Source organism: Onychomys torridus, chromosome X, assembly GCF_903995425.1.
Source record: "Onychomys torridus chromosome X, mOncTor1.1, whole genome shotgun sequence".
NCBI classification, from domain to species: domain Eukaryota; kingdom Metazoa; phylum Chordata; class Mammalia; order Rodentia; family Cricetidae; genus Onychomys; species Onychomys torridus.
Genome location: NC_050466.1, coordinates 86,160,665 through 86,186,036, shown reverse-complemented (window position 1 = coordinate 86,186,036; position 25,372 = coordinate 86,160,665). Strand labels below are relative to the sequence as shown.

General features: G+C 37.3%; 1 protein-coding gene and 2 pseudogenes across 1 annotated transcript; 2 read left to right on the top strand and 1 right to left on the bottom strand.

Annotated features, from left to right (window-relative positions):
* Positions 1-306: 306 nt before the first annotated feature.
* LOC118573614 lies at positions 307-853 on the top strand (annotated as a pseudogene).
* Positions 854-15,535: 14,682 nt separating this feature from the next.
* Positions 15,536-15,667, bottom strand: LOC118573692 (thymosin beta-10-like). Its single transcript, XM_036173994.1, has one exon. The coding sequence runs from the start codon at positions 15,665-15,667 to the stop codon at positions 15,536-15,538; it is 132 nt and encodes a 43-aa protein (XP_036029887.1).
* Positions 15,668-16,542: 875 nt separating this feature from the next.
* LOC118574259 lies at positions 16,543-18,792 on the top strand (annotated as a pseudogene).
* The last annotated feature ends 6,580 nt before the right edge of the window (positions 18,793-25,372 follow it).

Genomic DNA, 25,372 nt, shown 5'->3' with positions numbered 1-25,372 from the left:
TGCTTTCTCTTAAAGGTGGATGTGAATATTTAAACTTTCAATGTGTATTCTATAATCCACATAACCATAGAGGTTTAGGTACTTAGTAATGGGCAGGGGAGAAGACGAGGATTTGCCAGTGCAAGGGAAATAGAGCATGTTGTGGAGAGACAAGGGGAAAGTAAAATAGGAAGATTAAATGGGGAAGGAAATCAAAGAGAAGGATAAAAGGTAGAATATGGGAAAAAACAAAGAATAGTAAAGGCCTTTTGAGAAATCAAATGGAGGCTTCCTCTTCCTGTAAGTGGACTAAGGTGATCTGTGAAGATGATTTACTAGACTCTTTACTCAGAAAACCCTACAAAATCATGCAAATCAAGAGGTTCAAATCTTCAGGTTCACTTTAAGAACACTCATGAAACTGCCCAGGCCATCAAGTGTATGAATATCTGAAAGGCCACCAAGTATCTGAAAGATGTCACTTTAAAGAAACAATATGTGCCATTCTGGTGGTATTATGATGGAGTCAGTAGGTGAGCCCAGGCCAAACAGTGGGGCTGGACACAGGGTTGGAGGCCAAAAAAGAGTGCTGCACATGCTTAAAAATACAGAGAGCTATACCGAACTGAAAGGTTTAGATGTAGGTTCTCTAGTCAGCAATCAAACACAACCAGGTGAACAAAGCACTTAAGAGATACCAATCCACATACTAAGCTCATGGCCTATTGATACGAACAGGAGTTCCCTCTGCCATATGGAGATGATCCTCACTGAAAAGGAACAAGTTGTTCCAAAGCCAGAAGATGAGGTTGCACAGAAGAAAGGACATCCCTAAAAAAAACTGAAGAAACAAAAACTTTTGGCATGGGAATAAATTAAGCATAAAATAACTGCAGATAAAATTAAAAAAAAATGCATCTGACTAAATGGAAACCTACTACTGCAGAAGCTTCCTAAAATGTATGCAAATATGAAGGAATAGAAAAGGAGTTGCCATATAATGGAAAAGACCATGAACAATTAGATATCTTATGCCACCAAATAAAACCTCTAGTGCCAGGAATATATTACATCTTGTTTAATAGTTGGTCAAAGGGGTATCATGGAACTCCCTTTGACCCTACCAAGCATCACAGGCTACTGCCAAGGATATTATATTATATTTGTTATTCACTAGCCATATTATTTAGCCTGAATTCCAGGCAAGGGCTTACAACTGCTATTAAATTACTTCACTTGGAGTTTGATAGGCATCTCAACATAAAATGATTAAAATGTGATACTTACTTAGATCTGTTAACCCTAATGTCTTTTTTCACCTAGTGTTCTCCAGCTTAGCAAAAGTTATCACTATCCCTACAGTTGCTGAAATTTTCATAATTAAAATATTTTATCACTTAGTCAATTCAACAGCTAGTCACCATATTATCTTTAAACTATAACAAAAATTAACTACTTACCAGCTCCATTGGTGTCAAATTATTGTCAATATTCTACAGTAATTATTTTTCCTTTTCATTCTCAACTGCTATATTACTTTCCTGGGCTTAGAATTACAAGTTATGACAAATATGTGATATTGAAATTACACATTTAATTTTTTTAAATTATGGTGATCAAAAGTCCAAAATAAAATTTCATGGAGTTGAAATTAAGGTGCTAACTAGGCTATACATTCTACAGAGTGTCTGTGGAATAAAACTGTTTTCTTGCCTTTTACCAGCATATATAATGAATTCTTTGCATCCCTTCGCTATTGTGTTTTATATTCAAAGCCATAGCCAATAAACACATGCTTCCTTGTTCTATAAATATACTTATGGTGTCATTTGGGACCCAATCCTAGGATAATCTCCACATTTCCAAATCCTTAAATTAGTCTGATTCATATACTCTCTTTCATAATATTCACAAGTTCCAGATATTAGAACCAGAATATACTTGAGGGATTTCAACCTAGTTCAATAACGTAATACATTTTAAGGAATCAGAGGCATGCAATAGTGGTGTAGTACTTGCCTAGCATGCATAAACTCTCAGGATCAATTTCTGGCACTTTAAAAAGCATATTTTATACAAGTGTCACATATATATAGTCAACTTATCTGTAAAAAAATGCTTCCAAGAATACCCAATGGATGAAAAGCATTCTCTTAAAAAATGGCACTAGGACAACTGGACCTTCTATCATAATATGCATAAAATCTTCCAAAGATGGATTAAATATTTGGCTATAGATAAATCACATATAAACCATTTTTCCTACAAGCTATATACCTGTATCAAGACACCATGACTAGAATCTGTAGAAATGGCTCAGAGGTTAAAAGCACTTCCCACTCTTCCAGAGGTTCCAGGTCCAGTTCCAAGAAGCCACACTGAGTGGCTCACAACAACCTGTGACTCCAATTCCAGGTGATCCAACTTCCTCTTCTCACTTCCATGGACTGACATTTGTAAATATGGACACACTCCTCATGCTACATCCTCTCCTCCCATTTACAATTACAAGGAACCTCCTTGGTTAAGCAAGTCTATCACTCATCCATTTGGTAGAAATTTACTAAGCAGGAATTTTATGTCAGATACGAAACAAATCTAAGGTCTATGAGTGATTACATTGTTGTACATCCTGTAGGATGGGATCTTTATGTTATTGAACTAAGAACAATATGAATTTGAGTAAATCTTCAAGTAAAGTTTATAACTAAAATATTACCAATATCTTTGCATGCTGTGGATATTGCTCTGTGTAAATAAAGTTCTGATTGGCCAGTGGCCAGGCAGGAAGTATAGGCGGGACAAGAGAGAAGAGAATTCGGGGAAGTAGAAGGCTGAGAGAGCCACCGCCAGCCACCGCCATGAAAAGCAACGTGTAAAGACACTGGTAAGCCACAAGCCATGTGGCAAAGTATAGACTAACAGAAATGGGTTAATTTAAGATAAAAGAAGTAGATAACAAGAAGCCTGCCACAGCCACACAGTTTCTAAACAATGTAAGTTTCTATGTGTTTACTTGGTTGGATCTGAGCATCTATGGGCCTGGTGGGTGACAGAGATTTGTCCTAACTGTGGGCCAGGCAGGAAAATTCCAACTACAAATGGCAACCAATGTGTTGGTAAGAGTTTCTACCTAAAACCTGAAAACAAAGATTCTAAAACGGTGCTAAAAACAGCTTCCTGTTTGAGCTACTATGGTGGGTTCCTGGCATGTGAGTCTGACCTGCAGTGTGGCGGGAATGAGAAATCTACAAGCAACTTTACTCTGCTGTATGGTAGATTTAGTCTTTGCTAGTTAAAAAAAAAGTTTCTGGGCTATGCACTGATTTGCTAGAACTGCTTCTGAGAGTTGATGGTACACATGGCTCCAGACCCAGAGCCAGAACCAACTGTACCAACGCCATGTTGGGAAGCTGAGGTGGGTGGAGCCAACAGCCACAGTGGCGTTTCAGTTTTACAAAGATGGATATTAAACAGAGATTCTGGTTTGTCTTGTCTTTGGGATTTTTAACTGCAAAAAAAGATTTGATCGTAAAAGCTGTTGAGTTAAACAAATATGTAAATTTTAAAGGTACCTTGACTTCAAAATTTGGATATAAGGATATGTTGCTTTGGAAAAGAGTCTCTGCTTTTGTTTCCACAGAAAGCCAGAGGCTGTGGATTTGTTCCAGATTAAGATACATCAGGTTTGATCAGCCAAGACCACCTGAAAGGTCTCCAATGACACCATGGCCCAGATGATCCAACATCCAAAATGGTTTCAAGGCAACTGGCTCAGAGGTTTACCCTCACAGACTACTCCATAATCCTAAAATTTTCTTTGTCTTCCCATAAGATACAGTGCCCCCCTCCAGCAGGAAGTAGTAAGAGAAACTACACCCAAATTCCCAGCTGGCTTTTGAGATGGAATTGGCTCACTCCTTCTCTAAACCCAGACATATTGCTAAAAGAAAAGGTTAAGAGATTCTTATGTCCCAAATCAGAAGAGACCTCTGGTGTGGGACAGACAAAATCCACTATTTTATTTAAAACAGGTTGATTATAAATGCAATCACTTTCTAAAGATAAAAAGGGGATATGATATAGATATAATAGGATAAAAGTGTAGATTAATGAACTTACTTCTAAAAGAGCAACAACTCATTTAAAATGTTTTACATTGGTATACATTTTAGTCTATTGATACAAACTTAAAGTTAATTTTGTTATACTGTATGCATATTTCTACTCATGTTTAAGGTATTGTGTTTGCATATCTCATTTAAAATTGTAATGCATAATTAAAAATAAATTAATAATTAGTCATCTATGATAATCATACTCGTAGCCATGTTAGTTAAGTCTTCTAGGTATACATAGAGATATTTCAGATAGATAGGTAACCTTCAAACACTTCAAAGGTCTACAGAATATGGCATTTAAAATATTTTTAAAATTTAGACTTTCTGGACAGTGAGACATGTCTGCTCCTGGCAACACCATTTTTCTTCAGAGAGAGGATGGGCATTGAAGACACTTCATATGGAGTTTATCTTCCCCTTGGCAAAAATAGCCATTTGGACAAGAAACTGTTCTTGCCTGGACTGCTTGATCGACTGGATGTGCAGGACCCATAGAAAGGTGACCACTAAACTTTGCTTGACAAAATGGTCCTTCAAGTTCCTGCTTTGGTGAGGAAACTGCCAGACATTCTACAGGACACTGAGAGAAGTGACCAAGAGACTCTAGCCCTGTGGGCTGAAGACAGATGCCCCAACTTTACAAGGAACATTAGGTGACTGTCCAGGCTGCCAGCTGTCTCTGTTTACTCTTGCAAGACTCTTGAAAAATGCTTACATCCTTCTCCCGGTTCTCAGGTAATATTATATCCTTCTGAGGTCTTTGATGTGGTTGAAGACTAGATAGTTATAATTTCCTCAGTTATGATAAAAGATAAGTTAGATATAGAACCTTAGACTCACAAATATAAGATAGATAGGATATGTTCTTTAATATTGTAACTGTAATTCTTGTTTGATAATTGCTTTGTTATATGTAATTGTACTATGTAAAAGTTAAAACCTTCCTTAAAAAAAAAAGAAAAGGGGAAGTGCTGTGGATATCGCTCTGTGTAAATAAAATTCTGATTGGCCAGTAGCCAGGCAGGAAGTATAGGCGGGACAAGAGAGAAGAGAATTCAGGGAAGTAGAAGGCTGGGGGGAGACACCGCCAGCCACCACCATGAAAAGCAACGTGTAAAGACACTGGTAAGCCACAAGCCATGTGGCAAAGTATAGACTAACAGAAATGGGTTAATTTAAGATAAGAGAAGTAGATAACAAGAAGCCTGCCACAGCCATACAGTTTCTAAACAATGTAAATTTCTCTGTGTTTACTTGGTTGGATCTGAGCATCTGTGGGCCTGGCAGGTGACAGAGATTTGTCCTGACTGTGGGCCAGGCAGGAAAACTCCAACTACATTTGCATCTTATCATTTGCCTTTGTTTCCCACACTTAGGTTGGAATTATAATAAAAAGATAACTATTTTTTAAAATTGGACTTAATTGAAATCTAGGGCCTCTGTATAACAACTATGTATCTAATACCAATAATTTCTATCTTTGTTACTGAATTTCTTCAACTCTTATGACAATTATAGTATTGTATATATTATACTTATATATTATATACTCATAGATTATACTTGTATATTTATGTTCTACTTCTATACTTATAAGTATATTTTAGGTATATATTTCTAGATTATAATATATATATTAATATGATAAAGCACTCTAACCAAAAGCAAATGTGGGGAGGGAAATTTTTATTTGGCTTATATTTCCCAGATCATAGTTTATCGCTGAGAGAATTCAGGGCAGAAACTTAAGAAGGGATTCAAAGAAGAAAGTAATAATGATTATTGACTCATTCTTTGGCTGGTAATTAACTATCTTTATTATACAACTCAGGACTGACAGGAATGTCATTCTGTATGTTGTGTATGTATGTTGCTCTGATTTGGTTGATAAATAAAATGTTGGTTGGCCAGTAGCCCGGCAGGAAGTATAGATGGGATAAGCAGAGAGGAGAATTCTGGGAAGAAGAAGGCTGAGTCAGGAGATGCTGCCAGCTGCCACCATGAGAAACAAAATGTAAAGATAGTGGTAACCCACAAGCCATGTGACAAGGTATAGATTTATAGAAATGGGTTAATTTAAGATGTGAGCTCTAGCTAGCAAGAAGCCTGAGCCATTAGGCCATAAAGTTTTAATTAATATAAGTCTCTGTGTGTTTATTTAGGTCTGAGTGGCTGCAGACCCCAGGCAGAACTGGAGAAAACTCCAGCTACACAGGACTATCTGTCTAGGAATGGTGCCACATATAGTAGGCTAGACTCTCTGACCTCATTCAACAATAAAGACAATCCTCTACAGACATGCCAACAGGCCAATTTCATCCAGGTAATCTCTCAATTGAGACTCTTCTCAGATAACTCTAGGATGTGGCAAAATGACAGTTAAAGCTAACAAAGACACTTCACTACTTGTTAACTTAAAACGCAACACTTGAAATTGTAAACTTTAAATTTCTTATCTCTATATAAATATCATTACATAAAACATAGCACAAACTTTTAAATTATTACTGTCATTAAAGATTTCAGTCCTTTAAAATATTAAGGTTTCTTTAAAAAATCTAAAGTCTCTTAACTGTGGGCTCCAATAAAATAAAAAATAACTCACTTTGTTGTTCCAAAAATTTAAGAACTAGGGGATAAAAGAACCACACTTTAGCATAACAAAAATTCAGCAGTGTAAAACCAGATCTGGTTACTCTGTGTCTGGCATCTGGGATGTACTTGTCTTTGGGGGTCCAAAGGGCTTGACAGTTCCTTATATTCAGTTTTTCCATGCAGAACCTGCATAGATTGTCTCTTAGGCTTGAGCAAGCTCTACTGTATACCGGTAGCTGTCCTTAGTGAATGTCCCATGCCACTGACATCTCCAGTATCCTGGGGTCCCAATTTGCAGCTGAAGTTGTACCTTCACCGATAGCCTTTCAGGACTTCAGTTCAGGGACTATGCCACTGCCACATCATGCCACATCCCATCTTCTCCCTATTACCTCCTCAAATCTTTAGCTTTCATGTGAAAATCAAACCCATGTATGTAACAGTTCCATTTTGCTAAGCACAGTTACTTGCTTAAGATGCAGCTCTGGCTCCCCCCAACCCCCAGATTTTGTTTGTTGGCTTTGAGAAAATACTTTTCAGAATATTTCACCTCATTGATGCTGGGCTCTTAACAATCACAGCTGGTCTTTCAGATCAAGTTGATCATCATCTATTGTCCCAGAGAAGCAAAGATTTGACCTTAGTGGTACTGATCTCTTGCTAATCACAGCTCATTATTTAGCCCCAACTGACCAACAAGCAGGCACAAATTGTTTTTTTTTAATAGCTTCTTCTCTCACACAGTACATCCAGACTGCAATTTCCCCTCCCTTCACTCCTCCCAACTCCTCCCCACCTCCCCTGTCCCCCAGATCTACCCCCCTATATTTTCTCTTCAGAAAAGAACAGGCCTCCAAGAAATGACAGCCAAACAAGGCAAGACAAGATACAATAAGACAAGGCAAAAGCCTTATTATTGAAACTGGGCAAGGCAATCTAGGAGGAGAAAAATAGTCCCCAGAGCAGATTAAAGACTCAGATATATGTCTGCCCCCACTATTAGGAGTCCTACAAAAACACCAAGCTAACAACTGTAACATATACCCAAAAGACCTGGTGCAGATGCCTGCAGGCCCAGTGCTTCCCACTTCAGTCTCTGTGAGCCCTTATGAGCTCTGCTTAGTTGATTAAGTGGGCCATTTTCTCCTGGTGTCCTCCATCCATTCAGACTCCAAGAATCTCTCCTCCATGTCTTCTGCAGGGTTTCCCAAGCTCCAAGGGGAGGAACCTGATGGATACCTCCAATTGAGACTCTCTCTCTGTTTCTGTCTCTGTTTCTCTCAGCATAATGTCTGGATGTGGGTCTCAGCACCAGCTCCCATCTGCTGCTGGAGGAAGCCTCTCAGATGACAACTGGACATGGCACCAATCTATGAGTATGGCAGAACATCATTAGGAAACATTTCATTGAATTTTTTGGTCAGTCCTGTTTGACTCTACACTAGGTCTCTGGGCTATCCAGTCTCCAGGTCCTGGCCATCCAGGAAGTGTAGGACATGGTTTCCCTAGCATGGTATGGGCCTCAAGTTAAACAAAACATTAGTTGGCCACTCTCACAAGTTCTGCACCACCATTGCCCCAACACATCTTCCAGGCAGGTCAGATGGTAGGTAAAGTGTTTTGTGGCTGGATTGGTGTCCAAGTTTCTATTTTGGTAGCCTGCAGAGTACCTTCTTATGTCAAAGAGAGCAGGAAACAGAGGTGAAGTTTCCACATAAGCATCAGCTTGACCTCTCTACATTCAGTAAGCAGTATGCATGTTGTCCTCAGCAATGGGGCCCTACTATCAGTTTCAGAAAGCAACCTTCTGTCTCAGCATTAGACTCAGTTATTTAGGGATATCCACATGACCCCCTTGGCCAACAACTCAATCAAATGTAACCCAGCCTCACCAATGGAAGCTTTGCCTGGCTACAAATGATGTTGGATTTGATCTTTGTATCCTCCATTATTAGGAGTCCTCACTAAGTTTACCCTCATAGATTGCAGGAAGTTTACACTGCACTAGGTTTCTACACTGTCCCCTTGTGCCCCCAAATTCCTGATACATTTCCCTGTACTTTCTCTGTCTATCCCTACCCCAACTTTATCCCTCCTGTACCTGTCCCTACCTACCCCAGTCCACTCACAAAAATCTATTCTATTTCCCCTCCCCAGAGTGATCAATGCATGTCCCCTAAAGTCTTCCTCTTTTCCTAGCCTCTCTGGGTCTGTGGGTTTTAGATTGACTATCATGTACTTAGCAGTTGATATCCACGTATAAGTGAACACATACTATGTTTGTCTTTCTGGGTGTGCATTACCTCACTGAGGATGACTTTTTCTTGTTCCATCAATTCGCCTTCCAATTTCATGATGTCATTTTTTTAACTGCTGAGTAATATTCCATTGTATAAATGTACCACATTACCTTTATCTATTCTTCTGTTGACAGACATCTAAGCAGCTTCCAATTTATGGCTATTATGAATAAAGCTGCTATGAACATAGATGAGCAAGTGTCCTTGTGATAAGATGAAGGGTCCTTGGATATATGCCCAAGAGGGGTAGAGATGGGTCTTGAGGTAAATCAATTCCAAATTTTCTGTGAAACTGCCTTGTTGAGTTCCATATGGGCTGTACATGTGTGCACTCCCACCTGCAATGGAGAGGTGTTCCCCTTGTTCCACATCTTTGCTAGCATGAGTTGTCACTTATGTTTCTGATCTTAGCCAATCTGACAGGTGTAAGATAGAATTTCAAATTATTTTGAATTGCATTTCCCTGATGGCTAAGGATGTTGAAAATTTCTTTAAGTGTTTCTCAGCCATTAGAGATTACTCTGTTTAGAATTCACTGTTTAGATATGTACCCTATTTTTAAATTAATTATTTGTTTTGTTGATGTCTAGTTTATTTCTTTATTTCTTTTGGATATTAGTTCTTTTTTGGATGTAAAGTTGGTGAAAATCTATTCCCATTCTGTAGGCTGTCATTTTTCCTATTGACAGTGTCCTTGACCTTACAGAAGCTTTTATTTACAGACTTACAGAAGTCCCATTTATTAATTGTTCATCTTAGAGCCTGCAGTATCAGTGTTCTGTTCAGAAAGTCAACTTGTGTGTAAATACATTCAAGGCTGTTCCCCACTTTCTATTCTATCAGCTTCAGTGTGTCTGGTTTCATGTTGAGGTCTTTGATCCACTCAGACTTGAGTTTTGTTCCGGGTGATAAACATGGGTCTACTTACATGGTTCTACATGCCAACATCCAGTTTGATCAGCACCATTTGTTAAATATGCTTTCTTTTTCACAGTATGTATTTCTGTCTTCTTTATCAAGTATCATGAATCCAGAGGTGTGTGTGAATTTATGTCTAAGTCTTCAATTCCTTTGATCAGTGCGTCTGTTTTATGCCAATGCTATATGGTTTTTATTACTATAGTTCTGTACTACAACTTGAAATTGGGGAGGCTGATACCTCCAGCAGTTCTTTTATTGTTCAGGATTGTTTTTAGCTATCCGTGTTTTGTTTTTGTTTTTTGTTTTGTGTGTGTGTGTGTGTGTGTGTGTGTGTGTGTGTGTGTGTGTTTACATATGAAGTTGAGAAATGTCCTTTCGGATCTGTAAAGAATTTTGTTGAAATTTTGATAGGGATTGCCTTAAAATTTGTATACTGCTTTTGATAGGATGACCATTTTTAATATGTTCATCTTACTGACCTATGAGCATCTTCTGATGTCTTCTTCAATTTCTTTAATCAAAGACTTGAAGATTTTATCATACAAGTCTTTCACTAGATTGGTTAGAATTATCTCAAGATATATTATTTGAGGCTATTGTGAAGAGTGTTGTTTCCCTGATTTCTTTCTCAGTCAATTTGTCATTTTTATATAGGAAGGCTACTGATTTTTTTTTGGTTAATTTTGCATCCAGTCACTTTGCTGAAAGTGTTTATCAGCTAGAGGACTTCTCTGGTGGGATTTTTGGGGTCACTTATGCATGTATTGTACATTCTGCAAATAACCTTTGTTTGACTTTGTCCTTTCTAATTTGTATCCCTTTGCTCTCCTTTAGTGTTGTATTGCCCTAGCTGAAATTCAAGTACTATTCAGTGAATATGGAAAGAGTGTGCAGCCTTGTCTTGTTCCTGATTTTAGAGGAATTGCTTTGAGATTCTCTCTATTTAATTTGATGCTGGGTATAGACTTGCTGCAAATTGCCTTTATCGTGTTTAGGTATGTCCTTTGTATCTCTAATTTCTTCAGGACTTTATCATGAAGGGGTGTTGGATTTTGTCAAATGTTATGTTGTTGCTGTTGTTTGTTTGTTTTCTGGCATCTAATAGATAATTATGAATTTATTTAGATGGTGAATTATATTTATGGATTTTTCTATGTTGAATGATCCCTGCATCTCTGGGACAAAACCTGTTTGATTGTGCTGGATGATGTTTTTGATGTGTTCTTGAATTCTGTTTGCAAATCTTTTCTTGAGTACTTTTGCATCTATATTCATAAGAGGAATTGGTCTGGAATTATCTTTGTTGCATTTTTATGTGACTGGGCTATCAAGATAAATGTGGCCTCATAAAATGAGTTGGGCAATGTTCCTTCTGTTTCTATTTTAGAATAATTTTAAGAGTATTGGTGTTGCTGAGTGGTGGTGGCACACGCCTTTAATCCCAGCACTAGAGAGGCAGAACCAGGAGGATCTTTGTGAGTTTGAGGCCAGCCTGGTCTACAGAGCAAGATCCAGGAAAGGTGCAAAGCTACACAGAGAAACTCTGTCTCAAAAAACCAAAAAAAAAAAAAAAAAGTATTGGTGTTAACTCTTCTTCAAATGTCTGGTAGAACTTTTCACTAAACCATCTGGCCCTGGGCTTTTTTTTTTTTTTTTTTATTGTGCGGCTTTTAATACCTGCTCCTATTTCACTACGGTCTACAAATCCATTTAAATTATTTATCTGATATTGATTTAACTGTGGTATGTGGTACCTATCAAGAAAATTATCCATTTTTTTATATTTTATAACTTGGTGGAATACAGGGTTTTTAAAGTATATCCTTATGATTGTCTGGGTTTCCCAGGTGTCTGTTGTTATGTTCTTTCATTTCTGATTTATTAATAGGGATATTCTCTCTCCATCTTTTAGTTAGTTTCTATAAGGTTTTGCCCTAATTCACTGCATTTCTCATCAGGTCCAATGGGGGCAAGCATACGTCCTGATGAACTGCCAGCCTGTGAACTTCCCACCCACATGTGATCAAGCACATTTGGTGCAGATGGGTCAAACAAACTTGTTTAGGGGAATAAAACACATGTGGCATTTCAGGAACTATCTGTCTTTGGGCAAGGGGCTTTTAGATCATAGGTACTTTAGTTGCATGGATCTCTTAGGCATAGTAATTAAGCCTTAAAATAAACTCTGGCTCTCATAATAATCAGCTCTATAAATTCCCTTTAATATATTTCCATTTTATCAAATCTATTCTGCTAGAGAATCCCACCCAATATAGTATTGGAAAACATTCAAGTGTATGGAATATAGTATATGGAAAACATACCAATTTAGGATGGAGAAGAAGATTGTGAATTAAATTTTTGGTTTCATTATATTATTTGGGGTCATCAATTGTTGCTGAAGGTTTTCCTGTGTCCTGCCCAGTCTGCAGCCATTCAGACCCAAATAAACACACAGAGACTTATATTAATTAAACCTCTCAGCCATTAGCTCAGGCTTATGACTGACTAGCTCCTACACTTAAACTCAGCCCATTTCTGTTAGTCTATATGTTGCCACATGTTCTGTGGCATTACCTGTGTGAAAATTCCATGCCATTTCCTAAAAAGTAGGCTGGCGTCTCCTCACTCAGACCTTTTCTTCCCAACATTCTCCTCTTCTGCTGGCCCTGTGTATACTTTCTGCCTGGCTACTGACCAATCAGCATTTTATTAAACCAGTGTACAAAAGCATTATACCATATCAATTATTTTGAAGGACTAATGATGTACTCAAATGGAGTTCTCTCATATGCAGTTAAAATACTATATTATTTTGAAAGGAAAGGAAATTTTATAATTGAGACAATGTGGCTAGAAATAAAAGAAATTATATTAAGTAAATTAAAAGGCACACTAAAACAAATGGTACATTTTTCTTCTTCTTCCTCTTATTATTATTATTTTTATGTGTTTTAATTTTATACATCAGCCATGGGTTCCCCTGTACTCTCCCCTCCAACCCCTATCCCCACCTTCCACCCAGCCCCTCCCCTCCATTCCCATGTCCTCCAGGACCAAGACACCCCTGGGGATTCATTTAAACCTGGTGGATTCAGTACAGGCAGGTCCTGTCCCCTTCTTCCAGGCTGAGCATGTGTCCCTGTGTAAGCCCAAGGTTCCAAACAGCCAGCTCATGCGCTAAGGACAGGTCCTGGTCCCACAGCCTGAGTGCCTCCCAAACAGATCAAGCTATTCAATTGTCTCACTTATCCAAAGGGCCTGATCTAGCTGAACCACAGCCATTGGTTCATAATTCATGTGCTTTCTTTCAATTGGCTATTTGTCCCTGTGCTTTTTGCAATCTTGGATTCAACAATTCATGCTCTTGCAGTTCCTCCTCTTTCTTGACAGTTGAACACCTGGAGCTCCACCTGGGTCCTGGCTGAGGATCTCTGCATCCACTTCCATCAGTTATTGGATGAGAACTCCAAGACAACTGTTAGGGTGTTTAGTCATCTGATCACCAGACTAGGTCAGATCAGGCTCTCTCTCGACCATTGCCAGCAATCTACAGAGGGTATATCATTGTGTATTTCTGGGGACCTCTCAAGCACTCTGCCTATTCCAAAAAAAATTCAAAAGTTATTTTCACATAAAAAGAACATTAGAAGTTGTTGTTGTTTCCTGAAAAAAGGGAGGAAGGCTGAGTGAAGGAGATTAGACTATATAAAAGTTTTAATGATCTATTTCACTATGTTGCAATTATTGTTAATAATGTATTACATATTTCAAAATTACAACACCTTCATATTTTAATGTTTTAATCACTAAAATGATATCAATGGTGTGATCTTTATGTTGATTAGATTCTTTAACTCCTTATAGAGTATATACATAGAACAAAACATTTTATTTTATTTCCAAATATAAAAATTAGATTTTGTAAAATAAGAAGAAATTTAGATTGTGATTCAAGAGATATTGTGGGGCTCAGAATGTGGAGATGGAATTCAGAATCCTAAGGATAATGAGAACTAATTGAAGAATAACTTTCATGTGCATGGATCCTTGTAAACCTTTAGTATGATAGATATTATATTATTAGCAAATATCTGCTGGATGAGTATGATAGTTTGAATATGTTCATAAGGAATGACACTATTAGGAATGTGGCTTTGTTGGAGGAAGTGTGTCACTATAGGGGTGGTCTTTGAGGTCTCCTATGCTCAAGCTATTCCCAGTGTCAGTCTACTTCCTGTTGCCTTCAGATCAAGATGTAGAATTCTCAGTTCCTTCTCCAGTACCATGTCTGCCTGCATGTCACTATATACCATGATAATGGACTGAACCTCTGTACTGTATGCCGCCCCAATTAAATGTTTTCCTTTATAGATTTGCTATGATCATGGTGTTTCTTCACAGAAACAGAAACCCTAACTAAGACAGTGAGTAATGGGATTAATCAATGGTATTTAAGTTTGGGAATAACTAGAACTCACCAATAATCTAGAGTTGTCTTTCAAGTTATAATGAGACTTTGAGCAAATTACTTCTTCCATTTCTGACCCTCATTTTTCCTGTATGAAAATAAAAAATTTGGATGAACTATTTAGATCTTTATTTCTGACTCTATAAATATGTCTGCAGTTTGGATTCTCTTTAGATCATAGTTACTTTGATCTGCAGGCTTTGTCAGAGAAAGAGTATTAGCTTCTGGATGGTTTGTCTGCAGAAATGTTTCTAGTCTGAGATTCACTTGATAGATATCATTAGTGTTAGCTGTGAGGCATTGAGATGTCATGGAAACCACACTGGAGAGTAAAACTTGAGATTTGTTTTTTTCTTTGCTGTGCTGCTAATGAGCCGTACAACATGACCTTCTCAAAAGCTTTCTGAATGTCTAATAACCTCAGTCTCCTAATCTGTGAAGTGAGAATACCAAGTAGATTATGACCTATGCTTTTATAGTTTAAAATATTATTTAAGAGGAAAATACAAATTTATTGGCAATTGGAAGGTTTAAATCTCCTGGAATTTCTGTGTGGATTAGGTGGATAAACCTTTCCTTTTAGGTTTGGGGGGCTCTGGCAGATAAACATTTAATGTCCTGTAGAATCATCACTGCAGCCTGGAATTGTCACTAACTTCACAATGTGTCTTTCACAAAATTGGTTTTACTCTACTATTGTAGTTTGAGTCCATTGATATTAATGAAAAGATAGATAATATTTTTTTGTATATTCACTTGAAGAGCAAGAGAACAAATGAGGGTGACCAAGTGTAGCAAGTACAGGAAGTCCTTGAAGCATGCCTTCTGGAGGAAGAGGAGCTCTAATTCTAATCTTTTTTGTTTGTTTGTTTGTTTGTTTGTTTGCCATACCACAAGGTATGTTTTATTTTCATCAGTTATTCAAATAATTTTCTATAATGTCCCAGGATAAACCAGTGAAATTCAGCAGTCTAATTAGTGTTGTGGGGGCCTCTTCAGAGACTTGCAAGCCGGTGGTGTGGAGTGCCCAGGTTCACAGTGCAGCTGTGGCTTGCTTCCACCTTGGAGGCAGCTTTTCCTCCACATCAGAAGGGGTTCTCAGAGATGACGGGGTAGGGTGCAGTGGGGAAATTCTCCAGCCTAGACTTTTAGGAAATTTCACTCCTCTTTTCCAGTTCAATGGTCTCTTTGGTCAGCAGAGTGTTCTGCAGCATCTTGGTTTTCTTCAGTTTGGCCTTATTGAAGCTGGCGATTTTCCCCATGTCTTGCTTGTCTGCCATTTTCTTACAACCAGTATAGTCTCATTCTGAGCTCTCACTCCAAGTGCTCCCACTTCCTTTGATGCATCAAGAGACACCCTAATCCTAATCTTAACAGAACTGAGATCATAGTCAGAGCTGGTGAAGCTATCAAGCAAATGAGATAATAAAAACAATGCATTGATGAGTCTCGCCTATAACCCCAGAACTTCAGACTCTGAGGCAGAATTGCCATGACTTAGAAGTTAGCCTGGGAAACAGAGTGAGTTCTATGCTAGCTTGATTTACAGTGACACTCAATGTTCAAAATAAAACAATAATAAAGAGGAAGTAACAACATGAAAAAAATGAATGAATGTGTGTCAATGGCTTTTTTGCTTTATTTACTTGTCTATATGTTTATTTGTTTTGAGGTAGGCGAATGTGTTACATTGGAGAAATTTTAATTATCTATTTATTTATTTTCCCCAGACAGCCTTTCTCAGTAATCAAGGCTACTCTGATATTACAAATATGGAAAGGCTTAGTTTATTTTAGAAACCAAGTTTTGATAAAATGAGTGATTGGAGATAAAATTGAAAATTAGTAAGTGGTGGCTAACTAAATACTTAACATACAACAACGTGGTATTTGCACATTATCTTATATAGGATGGAAGCCATAGTAATATTCTGGGTAAGGTAGTAAAATGATCCAAGATATTTGGAATAGACAAGGAAGTGTTTGCACCTCTGTGAGAAATGGAAAAGAGTGGAAAGCCCGCAAACTGGCAGATCTATTACAGGGGCCTTGCAGAATCCTTGCAAGGATTTAACTCTAAGATTTAACAGTGGGGAGTTGCTACAGTGTTGTGATGTGGCTAGTCATGTTTTATGTGTGGTTAGTACTCAAGAAAGATGCCTGAGGAAATCTAAACCCAAGACCAACCAATGGAGGAAGAAGAGGGGGAGACTTTTACCTTTCAGACAGAAATTGCTGGGTTAATGTCCCTGATCACCAATACTCCCTATTTGAATGAAGAGATCTTTCTGAGGGAGCTCATTTCAAATTAAACAGATGCTCTGAGTAAGATGAAATATGAGAGTTTGACAGGTGCTACTAAACCAGACTCTGGGAAGGAGTTTCAGATTAATCTCATTCCCAACAAACTCTTGATTGAACTATTAATATTGTGGATACTGGAGTTGGAATGACTAAGGCTGACTTGATCAATAACCCTGACACTATTGCAAAGTCTAGCACCAAAGCTAGTGCAGATAACTTTATGATTGATGATTTTAGTGTTGGTTTTCAGTCTACATATTTGGTTGCTGAGAAAATAACTGTGGTCACAAAGCATAATGATGATGAGCAGTATGTCTAAGAATCCTCAACAGAGGGATCATTCATAGTGCAGACTAATGAAGATGAACAAATGGGTCATGAAATAAAAGTTATCTCACATCTTAAGGAAGGCCAAATTGAGTATTTGAAGGAAAGGGAAATAAAGGAGATTGTGAAGAAACATTTTCTGTCCATTGGTTATCCCATTTCTCTCTTTGTAAAGGAGCACGATAGGGAAGTCAGTGATTATGAAACTGAAGAAAAGGAAGATAAAGCAGAAGAGGGAGTAAAAAAATAAAAGGAATATGATGACAACTCTGAAAAAGAAGGTATGTAGGAGAAAGAGGTGGAGGAGAAGAAGGAGGAGGAGGAGGAGTACGAGGAGGAGGAGGAGAAGGAGGAGGACGAGGAGGATGAAGAGGACGAGGAGGACGAGGAGGAGGACGAGGACGAGGACAAGGAGGAGGAGGATGAGGAAGATGCTGACAATAAGAAGAAATATAAGGAAAAAATATGTTGATTAAGAAGTCCTCAACCAAACAAAGCCTATTTGGACCAGAAATCCTGATGACATTACTAATGAAGAATGTGGAGAGTTCTACAAGCCCTTAACCAATAATTGGGAAAAGCATTTGGCAGTAAAGCATGTTTTCATTGAAGGGCAATTGGAATTTTGAGTTCTATTTGTCCCAAGACATGATTCTTTTCATCTGTTTGAAAACAGAAAAAAAAATTCAAGTTGTATGTATGCAGAGGTTTCATCATGGATACCTATGAGGAGTTAATCCATGAGTATTTGAATTTTATTAGAGAGGTGATGTATTCTAAGGATCTCTCTCTAAATATTTTCCTTGAAACGTGGTAGGAAAGCAAAAATTTGAAAGTTATGAAAAATAATTTCATCAAGAAATGTTTAGAACTAGTCATTGAACTGGCAGAAGATAGAGAGCCACAAAATTTTTATGAGCAACTCTCAAAAAAAACAAAAGGTTGGAATTCATGATGACTCAAAATTGGAAGAAGCTTTCAGAGCTTCTGCGGTACTCCTCATTTGCTTCTGGGGATGAGATTATTTCGCTCAAGGACTGTTGCACTAGAACAATTTTTATCACAGGTTAAAGGTAGGACCAAGTAGCTAATTCAACCTTTGGGGAACATCTGGGCAATCACTGCTTAGATATGATGTCTATTGTTGAGCCCATAGGTGAATTTATGTGCAGCAGCTGAAGGAATTTGATGAAAAGGCCTTCGTGTCAATTATGAAAGGACAGGAACTTCCATAAGATTAAAAAGAGAATAAAAATCAGCAAAAGAAAAAAAGATGAGGTTTGAAAACCTCCGCAGTATTACGAAAGACATCTTGGAGAAAAAGTTTGAAATGTTGTTGTGTCAAACTGATTGGTGACATCCCCATGCTGTACTGTCACTAGTACACATTCATTGACAGCAAACTTGGAAAATATCACAAAAGCTCAAGCCCTCAGAGACAATTCAACAAAGGTTTACATGGCAGCAAAGAAACATCTGGAGATAAACTCTGACCACTCCATTGTTGAAACCTGAAGGCAAAAGTCAAAGGCTGACAAAAATGACATGTCTCTGAAGGATCAGGCCATTTTGCTATATGAAACTGCACTCCTGTCTTCTGGCTTCAGTCTGGAAGATCCCTGGCACACATGCTAATAGGATCTAAAGAATGATCCAGCATGGTCTAACTACTGAAAAGGATGACCCTGCTGCAGATAGATGATACCAGCAATGCTGTAACTGAAGACATGCCATTCGTGAAAGGAGATAACACCTCACATGTGGAAGTAGACTAAGCTTCACCAGAAGAACCACATGGTTAATGTTTACCTTAATTCCTTCTGTGAACATATTATCCAGGATTTTTTTTTGTTTATTTTTGTAAACATTTAAACATATCTGCATGGCAAAAAAACTAAGCAGAAGGTAAAATTTCTTTCTACTCATGATACTGTGATACTGTATGTTTGTTTCAACAGGTTGGTAGAAGGTTTGTTGGAAAACATAAGGTAACACATTGTTAACCATGTAGTCTGAAGTGTTTAGCTATGGAGCTTAATTGCATAGTAGCCCAAATCATTTGTCACTAAAATATTCCAAGACATATCTTCATGTTTAAAAGGAAAAAAAATGTTAGGACCACTTGAGATTAATCTTCCAGAATCTACTGCTAAATTTTTCATTCCATGCAATTAATTCTGCATGTACTTGTCCTATTTAAAAAATACACAAACTGAAACAACTTAACAGGAATTCCATACATGGTTTGTTTTCCACGTACAGAGAACAAAATCCTAAACTTTCCTTGGTCTTGTAACACAAGAAGGCTTTTGAATGGAAATATAGTCCCAGCCACATTCTGCTTTAAAAAGTAAATACAGATGAGATTTAAAAAAAAAAAAAAAGAGTTCACAGTAGGGCTTGGGTGAGTAGGACACTGGTGTAGCTGAAGTTTTCCCTGGTCCTTCCCAGCCCCATGGACCCTGCAGCCACTTATACAATAATCACTCAGAAACTTATATTAATTAAAACTGCTCAGCCATTAGCTCAGGCTACCACTGACTAGCTCTTACACTTAAACTCAGCCAATTTCTGTTTATCTATATGTTGCCACATGTTTTGTAGCTTTACTTGTGTGCCATTACATGCTGCGCCCTGGATGGTGGGCTGGCATCTCCTCACTCAGCCTTCCTCTTCTCAGAATTCTCTTTGTCTGCTTGTCCCACCTACACTTCCTGCCTGGCTACTGGCCAATCAGTGTTTTATTAAACTAGTGTACAATAGCATTATCCTAGAGCGTATTGGCTATGAAAAGTTTGAAATATGTTGGGGTAACTCTACTGTATGCTGAATTAGAAGTATATGGTTTAGTGGCATGAAAACGTCTATGACCTGAGACAAAGGGAAATGTGATATACCATCTACATGAGAAAAAAATTGCTTTTCTTTATTTTTTGAGATTATAATACAATTACATCACACCCACTTCCTTTTCCTACCTCCAAACCTTCCATATACCTCCCCCTTTCATTATTTCAAATTCATGGCCCAACCTGGGTTTTGAGTAACTAAGATTACATGCCTGTTCCACTATACCAGATTGATATCTGTCTATCTATCTATCTATCTATCTATCTATCTATCTATCTATCTACCTATCTATCTATCCTATTTAGATGTAGATATTACTATATGCATAGACATGGATATTCCTAAATACACTTTTCTCAGTCCAAATGATGGTATTTGTATATGTTTTCAGGGCTGATCATTTATTATTAGATAAGCAACTGGTGTGCTCTTCCTTGGTGAAGACAATTTCTTCTGCTCTAGGAACTTCTTAGTTTCTTATAGTTCTTTGTCTAGGGTTGAAGCCACCTCAGCTTGCCCTGGAACCCTAATTATTGGTGTTGTCCTTATTCAGGCTATATTTAGGCAGCCATGTTAATAAGACTTAATGGGTTAGCTTCTGAAGTTTCTAGGAGACAGAATCTCACAGCAAGCTCTGGCTCTTAAAATCACAGATTTTTAAAGCATTTTGGAGACAGGTTCTCACAATGTACCTCAGGCTGACCTTGAAAATACAGTGTAATCCAGAGTATCCTTGAATTCACAATAATTTTCACCTCAGTTTCATGAGTGCTAGAGTTACTGTTGTGCTCTACCACACCTAGCTAAGCAGGTAATGTTCAGTCAGTCAGTAGAAAGAGAGTCAGTCTGCACCATCTGTGTTTGACAGGGCCACAATGTCAAGTAGGAAATGAAGACAGATTTAGGGTTGGAAAATGGAAAAGGTGATACGATGAGGAAAGACTCTCACTATGAGCATGGAGAAGCTGGAAGCTGACTGAGTAGAAGTGGGACACTCTATGGGATTAGAGAATTGTGTTTGGCTTTCTCTGTTTGTTCCTAAAGTAACTATATGGGGCAAAAATGTTGATAGTTCTGGACAATATATTATAGAGATTGTGGTTTGTGGCAGGATGTTTCAGACAATAGGTCAGAGTTTTACATTGTATGTGGTCTGACTATTTTTCATTTTTATATTCAATTTCTCACATTAAACCTTGCTCTGTCATTAAATGTGTGAACATACATGACCCATTTGTCCTTCTTATGTAGAAATGAGAAATAATGCACCAATTCGGTGCCTGGGCAGCTTTGTTAACACATAAATTTCTGAGTAGACCACATCTTTGGGAAGAGATAAAATAATAACTTATCATTTGTTCTTGGGTACACACAGACACCTCATATATACATGTATTAATACAACAATAATAAAGTTAAATTTTAAATTAATAATTATAAATTTTACAACATATACAGCATGATGCCATCATCATAATCAATTGTCATCACCTCTCAATGAAATCCTTTACTCAATTAACAATTACTTTCCCTGTTTTCAATCCTTTTAATCATACTTCTAGTCCCAGGTAACCATTGATTGGCTTACAGTTTTATAAATTCCTGTAAGGCTGTGTGTGCCACTGCATAGGTGCAGTGGTTGGAGGACAACTTTATGAAGACTCTTCTCACCTTTTACTTTTATTGACTTATATTTTAACAATGGAGAAATTTTATTTATTTTTTTACTTAAAACTTTCATTTTTGAGAATTTCATATGCAAACACTGTATTTACAATATATCTACACCTTCCTCTTTCCCTTCAATTCCTTCCTGCTTCCATTACTTCTTCCTTAATTATTATTGTTATAAACACACACACACACACACACACACACACACACACACACACACACACACACACACACACACACCATAATACTGGGTCCATTTAGTGTTGTTTGTATGTAATGCATTTACGGCTGATCATTTGGGATTGGATAACCTGTCAATAACCTATCACAGAGCTTATTCTGGAGAAATCCAATTTGTCCTCTCTCAGCTGCCTTTGATTGGTCATCTACAACTCTTCATTTGGGGTGAGACTTTCTGATATTTCCCTCCTCCATGCTAGCATGTCAACTAGTGTTGTGACTACACAGGTCTTGTTCAAGCAATAATATTATTGAGATTATATGGGTGTTGCTTCCCTTTAGTATATACAAGATACTATCTAACAGCAAGTATGCTCTGACTCTTACACTACTTCTGACCCCACTTTTATATTTTCCCTGCAACTTAGCTATAAGGTTTATGCTGTAAATATATCAGTTGGGGCTGAGCACCCCATGATCACTTGTTGTCTGCACTTTGACTAGTTGTAGATCTCTGTAATGGCCTCCACTGAAAAAAGGAGCTCCTTTGACAAGAGCTGAGAGCTATGTTTCTTTGACCATGTAAGGATAACTATTTGGGATCCAGTGAGAAATCATACTGGCTCAGAAAGATGGCAGTGCTAGATTCTCCTTTGCAGTATGTTTCCTCTCATGCTGTGGGTAATTCGTTTACAGTAGAGCTTAAGTCCAATTAGATAGCTATTGTTTACCCCCAAGATAAAAGGGCCACTATGGCACCATTGGGAATATCTTGTCATATTGGTCACTGTTGTACTTCATAGGCTCTATAGCCAGACCAGACTATTCATTGCCTTTTCCCTTGTTGGCTGCATAGCAGCACCTCCTGATACTATGAGATCTAGTCTTCAAGGAAGAGGCTGCTACCTCAGTTCCAGAATGATTCCTCTAAGTCCAATGTATTTGATGTTTTGATCAACATGGTTATGCTTTCAAGTGCTGGAAGGCAGCCAGGCACAATAACCTACATTGTTTTTGAAGACTCCTATGCTCTGCTTACTGCAACTTGAAGGGAGATTTCTGGCTCTGAGGATTTTGTGAGATAGTCTATGATCATAAAGATATATAGTATTTATCTCTCCTTCCTCTCTCTACCTCTGCATCACCCTCTCCCCTCTCCCAAATTGATATCTCATATCTATTTTCCATCTTTCTCCCTTCATACTATATATGTTTTTTATTCCCATTTCTAGATCTCCTTCCCTCAACTCCTATGAGTACTAGGAGTAATAGTAATTTAGTTTCTTCACATGATTTTCTTTATTTTCTAAATGTTTATCTATGAATAAGTAGCATTGTTCTGGTTTCTCTTTTCCTTATTTTTATTTAAATTACATTTAATATATTAATATATAATATAATATATATAATAATATAATAGAAGCTTTACACATACATATATACAAATATTCAGGTTTGCATATTTAAAAAACTGAATACAGCTATTGTTACCTGCACAGGACCATCATGTTAATCAGTGAACATTCTAATATGCAGGGGGAAGTAGCTTATGAGGCACACTTATAGGTTAAGTGCTATTGCCAGTTGATGACTTCTAGAAAAGAATGTTTTAGTTTTCTTTAAGGGTATGGCCCCTGGTATGTTGCTTCATGTTTGAAGTTGAACATATGATTGCTCTGCTTTCTGCTCCAGAACTTGCTACTATGCGTTGTGAGAATTATAATTGGTCTTACTAATAAAAACTCAGAGTCAGATATCAGGGTAAATCTATTTCTGGGGTTTTATTACCCCTTTCTGTTTATTTAGCATATCTTTTAGAGTTTGATTAGATCTTTCTATAACTTCTTGTCCTATAGGATTGTGTAGTATACCTATAAGATGCTTTATGTTGTAATACACATACACACACACACAAAAAAAAACCCCTGATTTTACTAGCAGTATATGCTGGAGTATTGTCAGTCTTAATTGGTATAGGTATTCTCATAAAGGCCATGACTTGTAATAGATATGAAATTACAGAATGAGCATTTCTAAAACTCAAAGCAGTTGACCATTGAAATCCTGAATGTGTATCTATGGTATGGGGTACATATTTTAATTTTCCAAATTCTGCAAAATGAAATATATCCGTCTGCCAGATTTCATTTCTTTGAGTACCCTTTGGATTACTTCCTGCAGGTAGTGGAGTTCAGTTACACAAGGAATAAGTAGGATGTTTCCTTATAATTTCCTTGGCTTGTTGCCAAGTGATGGAAAATCCTTTTTCAAACTCTTGCTATTGACTTAGTGTTTTTATGAAATTCTGAGGCCTCCAGCACATTTCCTGTCAATAGTTGATCAGTTTCATCATTACTTTGTGCTAGAGGCACACATGTATGGCAGACTTGTATGGAGTCTGATGTGTGTTATATATAAGGGATGATTGCTATTCCTGATTTTTCTTATAATTGTATGAATAATGAAGCTAATTTTCACTCATCAGAAATAAATTCAGCAGTTTCAATGTACAAAACAACTGTTTTTGCATAGTGAGAATTAGTAACTATGTTAATAGGTTCTGTAAAGTCCATTAATACCATCAGAATAGCATATAATTCTGACTTTTAGACAGAATCCTAAGAGCTTTGAGCAACTTTACTTAAATTTCCTGATTTATAACATGTCTTTTCTGATTTTTTTTGCCTTAGAATAAAATGTAGGGTCTCTGGAAATTGGTGTTCCCTGTAGAATATGAAGAAGAATCCATTCAGTTCTCTTTATAAATTGAACTCTCTTGCTTTTGGGATATTAGTTGTTAATCTCACCCAAAAATTGACTGCAAGCTCTTTGCCAATGTTCGTTTTCTGCCCATAATGAGTAATTTCTAGCATTAGTAAAAAGTACTTCAATTTCAACTAGGTCTATTCCTGCTAATTGACAAAGTCTCAATTTTCCTTTTAGAATTGACTCAGAGACATTTTTCACATAAGTTTTGAATTTTTTACTCTGTTTATGTGGTAAAAAGATCCATTCTAAGATAACATCTTCCCTCTGCATTTATATTCCTGTAGGAGAATGCACAGAGGGTAAAATAACCAGAATGTAATCAAACTTTGGATCCAAACAATCCACATGAGCATCCTGTAATTTCTTTTGCACTAAAGCCAATTCTCTCTCAGCTTTAGCTGATAATTCTATTGGACTATTTAAGTACTTAAATAAGGTTTGGAATAAGTTACTCAGTTCTGGATTTGTTACTCCAGTAGTAAACTGTAGATGGGCAATGTCTCCCAGTAATTTTTGAAAGTCATCAAGAATCCACAATTAATCTCCTAATTTGCATCTTTTGAGGTCAAATTTTTTGTAGACCTATTTTATATCCTAAGCAATTAATATAATAATATCCTCTTTGTATTTTTTTCAGAAGTAATTTGTAATCCTGAACAAGGCAAAATTTTCTTTACTTCTTCAAACATTCTTCCTAAAGTATCTACATTTGAGTCAGCTGCTAAAATATCATCCATATAATAGTAAACTACAGATTGAGGAAATTGCTTACATATCATTTCCAATGGCTGTCATACACAGGAGGGGCTATTTAACATCCTCTGTGGGATAACCTTCCTTTATATCTCTTAATAGGCTAATAATTATAAATAGGCATCATGA

Excerpts from the sequence above, each read along its gene's own strand:
- LOC118573692 (XM_036173994.1), bottom strand. The coding sequence starts at position 15,667 with ATGGCAGACAAGCAAGACATGGGGAAAATCGCCAGCTTCAATAAGGCC.